This window comes from Pimephales promelas, chromosome 3 (assembly GCF_988280905.1).
Source record: "Pimephales promelas chromosome 3, fPimPro1.hap1.1, whole genome shotgun sequence".
Classification (NCBI taxonomy): domain Eukaryota; kingdom Metazoa; phylum Chordata; class Actinopteri; order Cypriniformes; family Leuciscidae; genus Pimephales; species Pimephales promelas.
The window spans coordinates 11,908,796-11,924,672 of NC_142771.1; the positions used below are offsets into that span (position 1 = coordinate 11,908,796).

The 15,877-nt window shown below is 37.8% G+C and overlaps 1 protein-coding gene across 8 annotated transcripts in view; it reads right to left on the reverse strand.

The window, feature by feature from the left end:
- nfixb (nuclear factor I/Xb) overlaps positions 1-15,877 on the reverse strand; it is a 189,341-nt gene that overhangs the window by 136,693 nt on the left and 36,771 nt on the right. The window contains exon 1 of one of the 8 annotated variants that reach the window (XM_089128253.1): positions 15,207-15,408. The exons of the other annotated variants lie outside the window; for them this stretch is intronic. Coding sequence (XP_088984379.1) covers positions 15,207-15,233 — 27 coding nt within the window. The 5' untranslated portion in view covers positions 15,234-15,408. Of the gene's footprint in view, positions 1-15,206; positions 15,409-15,877 lie in introns of those variants that run through there. 8 annotated transcript variants of the gene reach the window in all.

Genomic DNA, 15,877 nt, shown 5'->3' on the forward strand with positions numbered 1-15,877 from the left:
TTTTTTTTTTGCAAGTTACATATAACACTATGTACACAAACACCAACGCTACAATAGAAATGTAATTTCATGGAATTTTTACTAAATGTGTCTCAGTGCAAGACCACAACACGTGTGCATTCTCAGTGCTGCCACAAGGGGCGATAAAGGGCATTAGTGTAAAGCGGCTTCTTCTACTGCCGGATTCAAGAGAATGTACTAGCAAGCTAAATAAACTAAATACATTGAGATTGCAAATGCAACTGCTGTACTTTAACTAAGGCTGTGTCTGAAATCGCCCTCTATACCCTTAATACGGCACTATTTGATGGGACAGACATTTGTAGTGGCGTCCGAAACCATGGTAGACGTTATTGAGTATATACCCTCAACCATAGATTTTAATAATAAAGGCTAGATGTCTTATGACGGAGTTTCTATCATCATCATCATCATCATCGGCGGCCATCTTGCCACAGGCAAGTTTTCTGGCGGGCTCTGTGGTACCTGATGTAAAATGAATGATCAGCACCAACACAAATACTTTTATCTCGTTGAAATCTTGACGGATTTACAAACGGTTTGACTTCTTACAAACGTTATTAACGTGGCTATAATTCTGGATGATTATTTAGCCTATTGATATACTTATTATTCATAAGTATGCAGTGTCATAACTACATCTCTGATGTTTATAACAAACCAAACCGTTTGAAAATCAGTAGAAAATTGAGCAAGTTATGGTTATTTAAAAAGTACATTCACCATTAAAACACAATGTTACGAGTGAGCGAGCTGCATGTGACAAGATGGCCGCCAGGTGCGGACGTCGACCTCCATTGGCCAGCAACGCGGACGAGACATCTAACCTCTACACTGAAAAAAAAAGTCTGTTGGATTTACATGATTTGATAGTGTACATCGGTCCCACATGAACCAATTAAGTTACACAAACATAATTTATTCATGTATCTTCAATGTCATGGAATTAAGTCATTTTAAGTTATCCAATTAAGTAGTCTCAAAGTGATTTTAAAAGGCTCCCTGATTGGCTATTTCAGGTATTCAAATTCATATATTCATTTATCCAATTAAGATTGAATGTATTTGTCACACATCTCAAAATCTGGTCTATAGCTGTTAGCTATCAATAGTACTTGGTGGCATACTGAAAGCTGAGGTATACATTCACCATCAGCATAAAGCAGTTGCTATAAACATAGTTGAATCGGTCCACAGCCTAACCAAATCATCCACTCTTCTCCACAATGGTAACCAACTGTAATTTAAATGGTTCTAATAATTCCAATGTAATTGAACATTAAACACAATTACACACTAACATTTTCCTATTTTCTCAAAAACATATAAAATAACACTTCATTTCAACATTTATTCTCTCGTAATTCAGACATATGCAAAGCATGCTGGGAATTAACATGCACCGCCCAATTTCAGTTAATGCAACACAAATCATTCATGTTATCCAACACAAACGGATTAAGTAAACTTAAATTGTACATATATTTAAGCAGATTGGACACAATCAAATTAAGTTTGGACAAAATGTAAAGCAATTATGTTGCTTAAGCTAATTTTAATTAAGCGATTTGAACAAGCAGCAAAAATCATTTTTTTCAGTGTATTATGGATATCTATGCCCTCAACGGCTAGAGAATACCCATAATGCACTGTGAGGGTCGTGCCGAATGAATTCCAGCATCTGACCAGAAGATGGCGCTTGCAGCCGAATCATCCATCCATCCATTTTCCAAACCGCTGGTCAAATGTGTCTGCAGCGTAATATCATACAGGAGGTATAAATTAAATTTTAATTGATTATTACATTGTGTAATTAAGGTTTGTACGTGCTATTTTACGTGATACGTGCTATGTTTCCATGAAAGAGTTCAAGATAAATCTTTGGAAATAAATAATCTTCTTGACCTTGGAGTTCGCTAAGTTTCAAATAATTATTAAACAGCAAGCAAGGAGTGATTTTGAACATATCGCGATGGTGAAGGCACAGTGGACAAGACACATGCCTTTGGTGTAAGAGACCCGGGTTCGAATCCACTTTGAGACACCATTGTGTCCCTGAGCAAGACACCTAACCCCTAGTTGCTCCAGAGGCGTGCGACCTCTGACATATATAGCAATTGTAAGTCGCTTTGGATAAAAGCATCAGCTAAATGAATATATGTAAATGTAAATGTTTTAATGAAACACTATATAATTTTTTAATGTTTGGATTAAACAAAGGTTTTTGAACGTCTATTATGCTCACCAAGGCTGAATTTACTTTATCAGTAAAAATACAGAAAACTACTACTGTGAAATATTACTACAATTTAAAATAACTGTTTTTGGGATGGCAAGACAAATATAGACATTAAGATTGAGATACTGAATGGCTTGGTTGCTCTTTCATGTCTTATTTTTACATGTAAATGTAAATGAATAAATGCATCAGCTATGTTAAATTACAATTCATGTAAACAGAGAGGTGTGGACAATTCAATTCAAATTCAAATTTACACTCATGATTTCACAATGAGCCAATTCTTTAATTTTACATGTGCAGAATTGTCATGTACGTGTTTTTAATAGAGGGACGTTCATTTAACGCAAGTAAAAATATCACGCTGGTCCTTTAAAGCTAACGGACGTCATATTCAATGTAGAAGAAAACTGAAACTAGCAGGCCTACCCCCAAACAATACGTGCCAGGTAAGAGACCGCATGGATTTCGATCATAACATCCTTCTGTAAAACTCGGGACTGATGATTAACCGTTTGGTAGAGCCGCACGATGTCATAGTGGTGCAGGGCGGCAACTTTCATTGCATTTATTCTAGCCTACATAGAGCCTGTCAGAAAAAGCCTGTGGCCTGCAACCACTGCCAGCAGACGCTCACAGGAATCCTGTCCACACACACACACACACACACGCCCTCCCTCGCTCGCTCGAGCTCTGTTTGCTCACAGCTGCCGGGCCTCCTCAGGGTTCATGCGAGGTAAAGATATGCTATATTATGCAACCGTGTATAGATTTTCCACCACTGGAGGTTGGCCAACTTCCTGCTCGCTCAGAGACAGGCGACGAGAGCTGTTGACGAGGCTTTGTTCCCGCCAGCAACAGGCAGCGATTCCTTGCAGGACTGCTTGGATAAACAGCACGGAGCGCAATGCCATGTGGCCGGGAGAAACACTCCACACACACACACGCTTGTTTACGATCTGCTGCCTATCCTCGCTGCTGCTTTCTGTTTTCATGCAACTCTGAAACATTCGCACGCGGATCGTTCGGGTTGCTGCGCAGCCATTCTGTGAGTTTTGATAGACTCTGCAAAAGAAAGAAAGGAAAAAAAAGAGGGAGAGAGATGCAGCGCACCTCCACACCCACCAATCCCCAAGACAGGAACACTGCCTCTGGCCGCCCGGTTCACTCATGAGACGCTCGCTCACACACGCTGGGGAAATACCTCGGGGCGAAATCATGAACACATTTGTGTTTTAGTTAATGATTTTTGGGGCTCAATAATCTTATCTGAGATGAGAGTTTATGACTGTAGCTCATCAGAGGTCTACTCTTCTTTACACTGGCAGTTTTGCTGCTTCATTTAGGCACATTTGCCTCTAAAAAAAAAGTTATAAAAAGGTATTTTGTAACTTTATTTCTCACAATTGCAACTATTTTTTACATTGAGAACTAAAGAGATTTATTTCTCACAATTGCAACTGTCTATCTTATAACTGCGACAATTTCTCACGATTTAGACTTAAATTCTTTCAGTTGCAACTTTATTGCTCACATTGAGACCTTTTTTTTTTCCGAAAAGCGATTGTTTTTAGAAAAAAACACTATTTCTGACATTCGCTAAGTCGTTTCTCGTGATTTCCATCTCGTGATTCCAACTTAATTTTTCACGATTTAAACTTAAACTCTTTCAGTAGCAACTTCTCACAATTGTAACTTTATTTTCATTTAGTCACAGATGTTTCTCTTAAAAATCCATGGCAATCAATCCGTGTGACAGTTGTTGACAGTCAATTTCATAGTACAGAGCATTGGTGACATTAATAATAGAGACAAAATTGAGACAAAAAAAAAAATTATGAAAATGTGCTATGGTATTCTGGGATTTTACACCCTCTCCGTGTATAATTATTTTATATATATAAAGACACACACACACTTGTATATATTTAAGAAATATTTTCATGTATATACTGTATATAGATTTATATATAATTTATATTATATATAAATATAAATATTTTTATTTATGAATAATATTTTTTCTTAAATATACATGCATGTGTATGTATTTATATATATACAAAATAATTATACACAGTGCATCCACATATATAACCGCGATTAATCATTTGACAGCCCTAATAAATATTAATATCTAAAAGATTTGGATAGCAAACTTTGGTAACTCGGTATATCTTTGAGATCTTTCTGAAACTACAAAAGACCAGTGTGAGTTTAGAGGACATAGTAAAAAAACACTGAATCTTGATATGAAATGCCGTTTGCAACTCATTTTTCTTCCTTCAACAAGAAAACATGAAAGACAGGATTTGATTTCATCCACTGGGAAAAGATTGAATGGTGAAGAAGAAGTAGAATTGCATACCAGTCGAATGAAAGGGCTGAATAAGTTTTGAAAAAAGAAAGTCATTTCAGAGGCAGGGCAAGTTATTGCATTTTGATGAAAGATTAAGATTTGGATTAATGTGCTGCAATGAATCATGCACAAAAAAGCACAGGACTGTGTATTAAAAAGATAAACAGGTCAATTTCCATTGCATGGTAAATTATATCATATTGCTGTCTAGGAGAAACAGTTGGGATATAAACGAGGTCATTTGTGAAGTTTTCTTTTCATATTCAGAGCACAAAAAAAGAAATCTGGAAATCAAAATCATCTCTGGCCAATCATATTCCTGGGTAATTTAAACAATCAGTTGACTGACTGTCGAGGTTGTGGAGGGCACGTGGGTCAGGCGAGGCAGTGTTTTCTCGCATGCGCTGTATCGCTGCCGACCGTGATGTGTGCGTTTGCCACCAGATTGACACGGATGAGTAAAGAATGCACACCTGCGTCTCATGCGCTTAAGTGTGTGCAGGTGCGAGGGTGTGCACACGTGTGTTTGAGTCCAGATGCATTATGCATAAGGGTAGAGTGTTTTAAATTTGCGTTGTTAATTGACAAAAAGGAAGGAAACGAAGAGAAACAATGAAAGATGAGAGGCATACTGTGAATTCTCTACTACAATTGTGCATGATTTAGAATTTGGGTTTTTGGATTTAGAATTCTGGAATTGGAATCAAAATAGCAAACAGAATGCAGAATTGATATTCATATTCATTGTAATGAAGTAGAATTAAAATGATGTGATTTTTAACTAATAACTAACTAGAAAATCTGAGTTTGTCAAGATACTTTGAATATAGGCTTGACAAAGTCTTTTTGAAGACGAATGGATGGATGGATGGATGGATGGATGGATGGATGGATGGATGGATGGATGGATGGATGGTTGATGAAACGTCTGGATGGATGGATGGATGGATGGATGGATGGATGGATGGTTGATGAAACGTCTGGATGGATGGATGGATGGATGGAATGACTGGATGATGAAACGACTGGATAGATGGATGGATGGATGGATGGATGGATGGATGGATGGAATGACTAGATGATGAAACGACTGAATGGATGGATGGATGGATGATGAAATGACTGGATGGATGGATGGATGGATGGATGGAATGACTGGATGGATGGATGGTTGATGAAACGTCTGGATGGATGGATGGATGGATGGAATGACTGGATGATGAAACGACTGAATGGATGGATGGATGGATGATGAAATGACTGGATGGATGGATGGATGGAATGACTGGATGGATGGATGGATGGATGGATGGTTGATGAAACGTCTGGATGGATGGATGGATGGATGGATGGATGGATGGATGGATGGATGGAATGACTGGATGATGAAACGACTGGATAGATGGATGGATGGATGGATGGATGGATGGATGGAATGACTAGATGATGAAACGACTGAATGGATGGATGGATGGATGATGAAATGACTGGATGGATGGATGGAATGACTGGATGGATGGATGGTTGATGAAACGTCTGGATGGATGGATGGATGGATGGATGGAATGACTGGATGATGAAACGACTGGATAGATGGATGGATGGATGGATGGATGGATGGAATGACTAGATGATGAAACGACTGAATGGATGGATGGATGGATGGATGGATGATGAAATGACTGGATGGATGGATGGATGGATGGAATGACTATATGATGAAAAGACTGGATGGATGGATGGATGGATGATGGAACGGATGGATGATGGAACGGATGGATAGATGGATGGATGGATGGATGGATGGATGGATGGATGGATGGGATGACTGGATGATGAAATGACTGGATGGATGGATGTAATGAATAGATGATGAAACGACTGGATGGATGGATGGATGGATGGATGGATGGATGGATAGATGGAATGACTGGATGATGGAACGACTGGATGGATAGATGGATGGATGGAATGACTAGATGATGAAAAGACTGGATGGATGGATGGATGGATGGATGATGGAACGGATGGATGATGAAACGACTGGATGGAAGGAACGACTGGATGGATGGGTGGATAAATTAATACATATAATTAATAACATTTTAATACTTAATAATTTCATAATTGTTTAATATAAAACACATTTGTCTTTAAAAAATAGAATTAGAATTATTAATCAATCATCCATAAAATATGAATACAAATTATTATATTACGTAATAAAAAGAATAACTTTCTTAATAATTACAAATAGAATGAACAACTAATATTCATAGCACCCACTCTTAATACCACGGTCTATATTAGGATCAGTGCATTTCAGAGCTACATCCAGCTTTTCCAGCGTCCCTCAACAGGGTCGTACGGCCTTGACCTCTGGCTGCGTCTCATAATAAGCACGTCAGCGTGTTTCACGTCTAGGGCGTTTGATCCGTCCCGCTGTGGTCCGTCGTGGAGTGGCACTTAAACAAAAACAAAGTAAAACAAAGAGAAACTGATCTGCTCAGGCAGAGATGGAACCAACGGAGCACAAAGCCAGAGCGGGGAAATTTGCCTAGCAACACCGCAAACCCAACCAGTGCCAACACTGGCATAGCCATCACACCCATAAATCCAGAGAACTCCTCAGAGAGTCCCAAAAGCACACCGTCCTACACTCTTAAAAATGAGGAAGGCTCCACAAGGGGGTTTTCACAGGGATGCCATAGAGGATGCCACTATTTTTGGTTCGGTTTGTAAAAGAATCATTTTTTAGAACATTTTCTGAATCCAAAGAACCTTTTTTCCACTATAAAGAACCTTCTGTGGAAATGGAAAGGTTCCAAGGTTCTCCATGGAACCACAAATCAATGATTATAGATTATATCAAGAGTAATCCAAGGTTTAGGGATGCAGACGGATCTGATTTTGCATGTACACGATTGCTATGATCGGTCCATCTTTAAGCCGAGTCCTCAAACAGCTGCTCTGGGAACCATTTCTTCCCGTTTGAAGGACTGAGGCCTGCTCTGTTTTCACAAAGATGGTTTTGATCAGCACTGTTAGCCGACCGTACAAAAACCTACATTTCACGGCTTATGTATATGCGAGCTAAATTATGTAATTTGCGTTCGAGTGTGTGTTCCATTACCATAGAAACAGCACAACATATCAGCAAGCACAGAGCCGCAGTGGAGCTACGGGCACTGCCAGGCCGATGCCAAGGCCTAATCCATGCCAGGAGTGACATGAGCGAAGGGGAAGGGAGGAGGACAAGCACACACACACACACACATACAGACTGGATATCCTCCTATTCTTTTGGCTGGAGACTCCCATGGCAATGGCAGTAGGAATCCATTCTCCACGGATACTGGGGCAGCTGTGCAGATAGTAGATGGGAGCCGATTGGTTTGGGCCTTTCTGCATTAAAGCTTAAGATAAAAACTAGGTACTTTATTCTAGGCCGGCCTCTCCCGTGCCAACACGCATCTGACTCAGGCTGGCTTTGTGTTTCCCAACACCTAATACAGTGAACAGCAGAATACAACAGCTCTTTGACACATTTATTATGTCCATTATGGACTGATGGACTGAAAATTTCCTCCAGTGTTTGTCTCTCTATAAATCTTGATGTGTTTATTTGAAGGGTCTTTATGTGGAAAAAAGGTGACTTGACACTCATACTGAAAAGATACTAAACTTCTTGCGCGTATTTTTGAGTTCTCTTGAGTTCTCTTGCACATATTTTTGCACTTAAATAGTCAAATATTCTTGTAAACACAGTTTAGAAAGAAAACACATGTGCATTAGTATATTGGATCCATGCAGCTCTTAAAGTGACAGCAGCCTCAAATTCCTGCTGCCGTCTCCATAATAACATCAATCAAACCACAAAAATCTCGGCTCTTGACTGAATAACTTTTGTAACTATAGTATATTTTATTTATAAACTGCAGTTAGTTTACATTTGATTACAGTCTCTGTACCTGAATACCTACAAATCTTAAAACACTTTTTATTTCAATTGTATATTTGTTCAGTTATACTATTTGTGCGATTGCTAATTTGTTTTTGTTTTTTTATTCCCAAGTGTTTACTTGTTTTGTAATAATGCTCTCATATTAGGTTGTTTTTTTATTTTTGTTTTTTGGTATTTTTTGTGTAACTGTTGATTTTTGTTCATGGTATTAAGCCAAATTGTAATATTTAACAATAAGACTTAGAACAAATGTGAATGATATCTAAGATTTTTACCTTATTGGAATCGAAATTAGGAATCGATAAGAATCGGTATTGATGAGCATAAGCGGAATAGTTCAAATTCAAACAATACCCAATCATAGGTTGTGTAATGAGGGTTGTGTAATGAAAATTTACATTTTTCTTGACTTTATCGGAATAAAAGGGTTCGACTCACTGTTAACAATCTGTATTGTGCAGAACTAAACCTTTCCAGGGCAAAAAGAGCATTTAATGAAACTAATCTGAAAAACTAAAACTAATTTATGATCACAAAAACCCAAATTTATTAATGACCATTCACATTCAAAAACAAAATAAGCTAAACTAAAAATATTGGACCAAATGTAAGAGCTTATGCATCTTTCATAAACCCATGGACTGCTATTCTGAGAAACGGGACGAACATTTCTCCGTCTGTGTAGTAGTTACAGCACTGGATGGTATCATTCATATCGTCCAACCCTGCGTGATTTTCTTTCTTCTATGAAAGACAAATGAGAACGTTAAAGGATGATGCACTAATGCCAAAATGACCATTAGTCCATCCATATGACTATAGTCCAAGTCCTCTGAAGTCATGTGATAGTTTTTGAAATCAACCTGATCCTCACACAAATCTTCAAAAGACTCGTATAGAAACACCTTGCTTGTTTCTTATATGTATGATCGACGATCGTTGACAAATTTGCATCACATTAAGTTTGTTAAAAATACCTAATTCAAAGGGATGAAAATTGTATATGCAATTCAAATACATAAATCTTACACTTAGACCTTGTTTTAATTGGACTATATAGTTCTATTAACACTATTGTTATCTGTCATACTAATTTATGATGCTGTTTTTGCCTTTCATTGACAACCTCCATTCTTATTTGCTTTCAATTTGTTACAAAATTCTGCTAATCTCCTCATTTTGTGTTTAACGGAGGATGAAATGTCATTCTGGAACGACAGGAGTAAATGATAAAACTATTCGGTTACAACATGACAGAAAAAAAGAGGGTAATGAGAAACTATATTAGGGAAAGAAAAACCCTCAAGTGTAAGTGCAGCTCAGGGAAATAAATGCGATATGATCCTGCAGTGTCTGAACAGCGCTATGGAATGTCTTTGTTGGTGGTGTTTTATTATTGTTGACCGTACGGCGGCTGAACGGGAGCTTTGACATTCGGCTAGGGGACGCGGCTGACGCCCCGTGAGAATGAATAAGTAAAAGGAACAGAGTGTCCCTGTGCCCGTCTGGCATTGTAACCACCCCTCTCTCCGTCTCTGTGCCATCAAACCAGCTCGACTCAACGCCACTGGACACCATTTGGGCGAACGCGAGACTCCGGTTTCACCGACTGCCTATCACATGAGCGCACAATACCGTCACGGCCCTCTGAAGTGAAACGTAAGACCAACTAGTTGTCCTCTTCAAAAGTCGATCCCGTACCCCGACTGAGAAATTCAACAGGAACCAAATCTGTGATCATCCAACCCCAACATGTGATGATGCCGTCCTATTTATCAATACAAAACAATATTCATAAGAGAAAAATCACTTCTAATCGAGGGTCCTGGGGTGCGAAATGCTATAATTGATCCAGAATTCTTTGAAAGGAATTGCAAAATATACAAATCCTTGTATAAATATAAAACATTCACTTTTTTTTTATTCAGATGCTTTACAGTAAATTTGCACTTTCAAATATTAATTTCACACTGCAGGATATATCAAAATGAACTAGTGAAGAAAAAAGGGTGATAAAAAAGGTTATATTAGAAAAATACAAATAAATATATTGAAGATAAATTATATATATATATATATATATATATATATAATTTACTTTCAATATATGTATGTATATATATATATATGCACTCACAAACCATACATTTAATTGGTCAAAAATACAGTAAAAATTTCAAAACAGTAGTATTATTCCAATTATATTTATTTTTTATTTTTTAATGTAGTTAAGCTATTCCAATCTTCTGACCAGTAGTGTGTGTGTGTGTGTGTGTGTTATTCAGATAATAATTCCAGGGAACTTAATGATGAACATCTTCATATATATATATATATATATATATATATATATATATATATATATATATATATATATATATATATATATTCATATTGTATTAATATAGTTCTTGAAAAAGCAACAATACCTCTTTTTTTTTTTTTTTTTTTTGCATTGTGCCATGCTCTTGGGTTGGCGATTACACTTTTGCCATTAAAAAAAAAAAACAGTTACCATAGTAAAATGTCCCAAAAAAAACGTACTTTTAACTTTCTAACTTACTAAAAAGTGCTTTTTTTGTAGTGTGATTCTGCCACTGGTGACTTAGAAAGGCTAAGAAACTGGTAGATTGAAATGGGACAACCAGAGTCTCAACATGGTCCTGCAACACTCCCTAATCCTGTGATAACACCACTTGAGCTTCAGCATTAGGAAAAAGAAGGACAAAAAGGAACGAACAAGAAAGAATTCAAGCTTAGAGACGCAGTTGCATGGGAGTGAATCAGAGAGTGAAAGATGATGAATGTGCTAAAGTCTGAAATATCAAAGCAGTGTCTTGATTCCGACTGCGGCTCCATCAGATTTTAATCCCGAGAGCAGCTGCTCCAACTCATTTTCCAGGCCCGGGGAGCGAGCGATACTGGAGAATCTAGAGTGACTCTAGAGTGACTAAGTCAGGTTTGGGGAGAAAGTTAAGCCTGTCATGGCCGAACGGCCTCATCCATCTCGCACCAGATTTTTGTTCGGCCGAACACGCGCAGATATTCTTCGCCGCTGATTAAAGTTTCCTGAAGCGAGATACAAACGGTTTCTCCTCGGCTCTGTGAGATTCAGATCCGGTTGGGGTAAGATGCCGAACGGTCAAAACAAAATGGCTGCAAATCAAATCCACAGGATTCACAAAAGTTACGCCTGCATGGCTGGTGTTAATTAAAACAGATTTTTGCACTCTGGTCTAAAATCACTAACAAATCGTGGTGAATTTTTAATTGCTTTCACAAACATATTCTTTTGAAACCATTTTAAAATGTCCGAGTCGGTTGTTCTGGCCATTCTGTGATTTTGATTTGGTAATGTTAACAGAAACGTCAGTTCTCAAATCTATCCGTGTTTAAATGGATCAAGTCTATCTGTGGTTGGATGTTTCTGAATTCAGGATTTGAAATCTTAATAACCGAGTGTGAGCTGCACATCCAGCCAGGCTTAAAAAAGCCAGGTGTGACCCTTCAGCTGTATGTGATAATCTCTCTCTCTCACACAACACTCTCTCTCTTTAATTATACAAAACACAAGTACATAATTAGATATAATTTTTGATGTCGACCCTCATTTTTGGCATGAAGCAAATGAATTTCATTCAAAATGACCTTCAATGGCCGGTAACATTTCTTTACTAAACTCGTTTGGTGACATTATGGTCATTTAAATAAAAAAAATAAAAAAACGTATTTATAAATTGGTTTGTTGGCTGTCTTATGGCATGTAAAATGTAAATGGTAAGCAGTTTTTTCTCACAGCTATAAAATAAATGTGACCTTCTGCAAAGAAAAAAAAATCCTGTTTTCCCCATTTGTTTAAATCAAATAAGCTATATTCAATTTCAGACTCTGACATTGCTTGAATACAAGCTCCTCTATATGCGCACTGTTCCCAGAACTCCTCGCATTCGAGTTGTTCACTCGGGAAAAGTGCGCTTTTTTTAATTTACATGTAATATCATGAATGACCTTTTGATTTTTAACAGAAAACAAGCCAAAATGTAAATGTATTCATCAGACAACTAGACTCGCTGACCTGCTCTCTCTCCCCTCAAAGCGCAAGGACTCTCCATATCCAAAACCTCCTTTAAATGTATTAAAACGGTGATTATTTATTTATATATACAGCTGATGCAATATATTTGGCTTCAGGTTCTGTGGTTAATTAATGCAAAAAACAAAGAACCATATATCAGACAGATAGATAGACAGATAGACAGATAGACAGATAGACAGACAGACAGATAGACAGATAGACAGACAGACAGACAGACAGATAGATAGATAGATAGATAGATAGATAGATAGATAGATAGATAGATAGATAGATAGATAGATAGATAGATAGATAGATAGATAGATAGATAGATAGATAAAAGGCAATAAAAGCTTGAAGTCATCCAGTAATATATTAATATGGCATATTTCCGATTGACCCATTGCCGTCATTTTCTCTGGAGCCGAAACCGGTATGATTCAGTGCAATATAAACAGGAAAATATGTCAATTTCAGACCCAAGAGAAAAATCTGTGGCGGTGTGCTTGCTTACTAAAAAAAAAAACACCCACACTACATGTATATGCATAAGACATACTTCCACTAAAAACAATGCTGATATATGGCCATAAATGACAGAGCACAACAGTATAAATGGCGTCCTGTTTCAGACTGGAGATGTTTATTAAATAACAGAATAATTCCTTGTTCAAACTGCACCACTTCAAATCAATTAAGGAGCAGGGTTGTGCACAGTAACTATTGTGTTTTAAATGGGAAACAGGCCTCTGCTTGCATGCCCAGAAGAAAAACACACGCTCCCTGCTTCTGCGAGTAGCATGCGGTAGGGGCATGGAAGTTAAAATTGTTTTAATAGAACCACTGTAAAACTCAGGAAATAATTACACATGACACGCAACGCAAGCCAACTGTCCGCCATGGCAGAAATATAAACAACCGCACCAGATGACAGAGAGAGACGGCACTGACTTACGCAGGGCAACTTTGAGGAACCGTCGTGAACTAGAGCCGGCTATATTCCTTAAGGCAAAGAGTCTCTAGAAAAGAGGGAAAATCACTGTCAGCCCTGTTCGGATCCGCACTGTGATGCACGACTGCAGACGTAATGAATGAGACTCTCTCTTTTGTTTCTGATTGATATGAAAACACCTGTTTTAAAAAGCTGTTGTTTTTCAGTCAAAACTGAGCCAGAGTTTGCATGTAAAAGCATGTTAGTTTGTGTGTGTATATATACATATGAAGAGTTCAGATGCAAAAGCCTCTAAATGCCATTTGAAATTTTCTTCTTTAATGATGATTTTTATCAAACTTGTATATTTAAGTTCAGTAATTTCACTTATATGGCAATGATAATTACCTATTAATTGTTATTTAAGTGAAATTACTGAACTTAATTATATAAGTTTGATAAAAATCATCATTAAAGAAGAAAATTTCAAATGGCATATAGAGGCTTTTGCATCTGAACTCTTCATATATATATATATATGCAAACAACAAGTAATGGTATTTGATTGCATGGCAAACATTTGTTCAACTAAAACTAACGCTCTATAATATACATAGTAGGAACAGAAAGCATCTTATAATTCAATTACACATTTGTACAAGTCTGATATCTTAAAAGTAGTTTATGGGGAAATGCTAGAGAAAAGGTTACCCTGTAACAGTGCTACAAAATGTGGAAAAAGACCCTTGCACATTACATACTGTACTGCCAAAAACAACAGTTCATCCATTATTTACTCTGCTGTTATTCCATTTAAAATTAGAATAGTCAAAAACGCAGATAAAACAAGTGCAGGGCTGCATTGTGAATATAAAATGACTTCAACTAATAGAAAACTGCAAATAGTTTGTAATGCAAAGTGTTTGAACGTGAATAGGCATACATTTGCAAATCTCATTTGTAAACACCACAAGAAACTGTATAAACGATAAATGTTTCAGAGAAATTATACAGATATATACAGAGTTACAACCTCAAAAATATCCCCGGTCATGCTTCACTAATTTCACAATCCCAAACAAACCATCCATTTAAATGCATTAAAAAGACAGAAAGTTCGGATAAGAAACGCTGGTAAAACTGATATTTTTTGGGCAATGCTGGCGACCTTTGACATATGCCCCGAGGAAAAAAAAAAGAAAGAAAAAAACAAGAAAAAAAGAAAAAGTTCAACTCTAACAGCAACAACGTCAAACCCTAGACTTTCCGAACCCGCGCGCGTTTTACAATCTCTCCAAGTGAAGATATGCAGTGTGGGACGAAGCGAAGGGGGAAAAATGACACGAAGCGCTTAACTCGCAGTTCAAGTCTATCTATACGTATCCACTCCACCTCCTCTGCACTCCTTTTATATTAAATAGATTTCCAGCGAAGCGCCATTTTCTGCACAAAGCACGCGCGCGCTGAAAACGCGTAAAGAAGGTCAGCTGGAGACGTGCCACCAAACCCGCTGACGGCTCCGCGCGCTAGTACAACTGAAACTGTCCCGAGGTCGAGGGGCACAGCTGACGGACACGAACGCGAACCACTCAAGCAGAAGAAGAAGGAATGCGTTACCTGTGTGAGGCAGTATGGAGAGTACATGTTATATGTGAGATGCGTGACTGACGCGGGATGGAAGTGGCATTGCCGTCCCGCTCTCGCTCACTGCGCGCTGCTGTAACTCCGCCTAAAGCGCCTGAAAGTGAAAGCTTGCACAAAGTTTTGCGAGGAGGAAAACTTTCTTTCCCTCCCTCTTCCACTGTGCGCCTCTCTCTCTCTCTCGCTCTCTCTCGGTCTCGCTCTCTGACTGAACAGGCGTCGTATCAGCCTGACCGATATGAGATTTCAGTGTAAATATATACATGTGGTGTGAGACTATCACACGTGAGCTGTACAGGGTAAGATTAGCAATGTAAAGTTGAGTAGAGTGAGGTAAAGTAAAAACGTAGTGACTTCTACGATTTCTGGTCAAAAGTCACATGTTTGAACTAACCTGAGTACGTTAGGAACAAATCGTTTCTTACATTATATAATGATCATTAGTCGATTTACATTGAAATCATGCTAGAAAGGCCATGATGCTGTTTGACATGTTTATGATATTTCTAATATAATTTCAATGTATATCACCTAAGCATTAAGGCTATAATGAAAAAAAAGTGTACTTGTGGTGAAATAAATTTTCTCTTCATGATCTGTCCCGACTCCCTTACAAAATGTATTTTGTTAGTGATCCAGCTATTAAT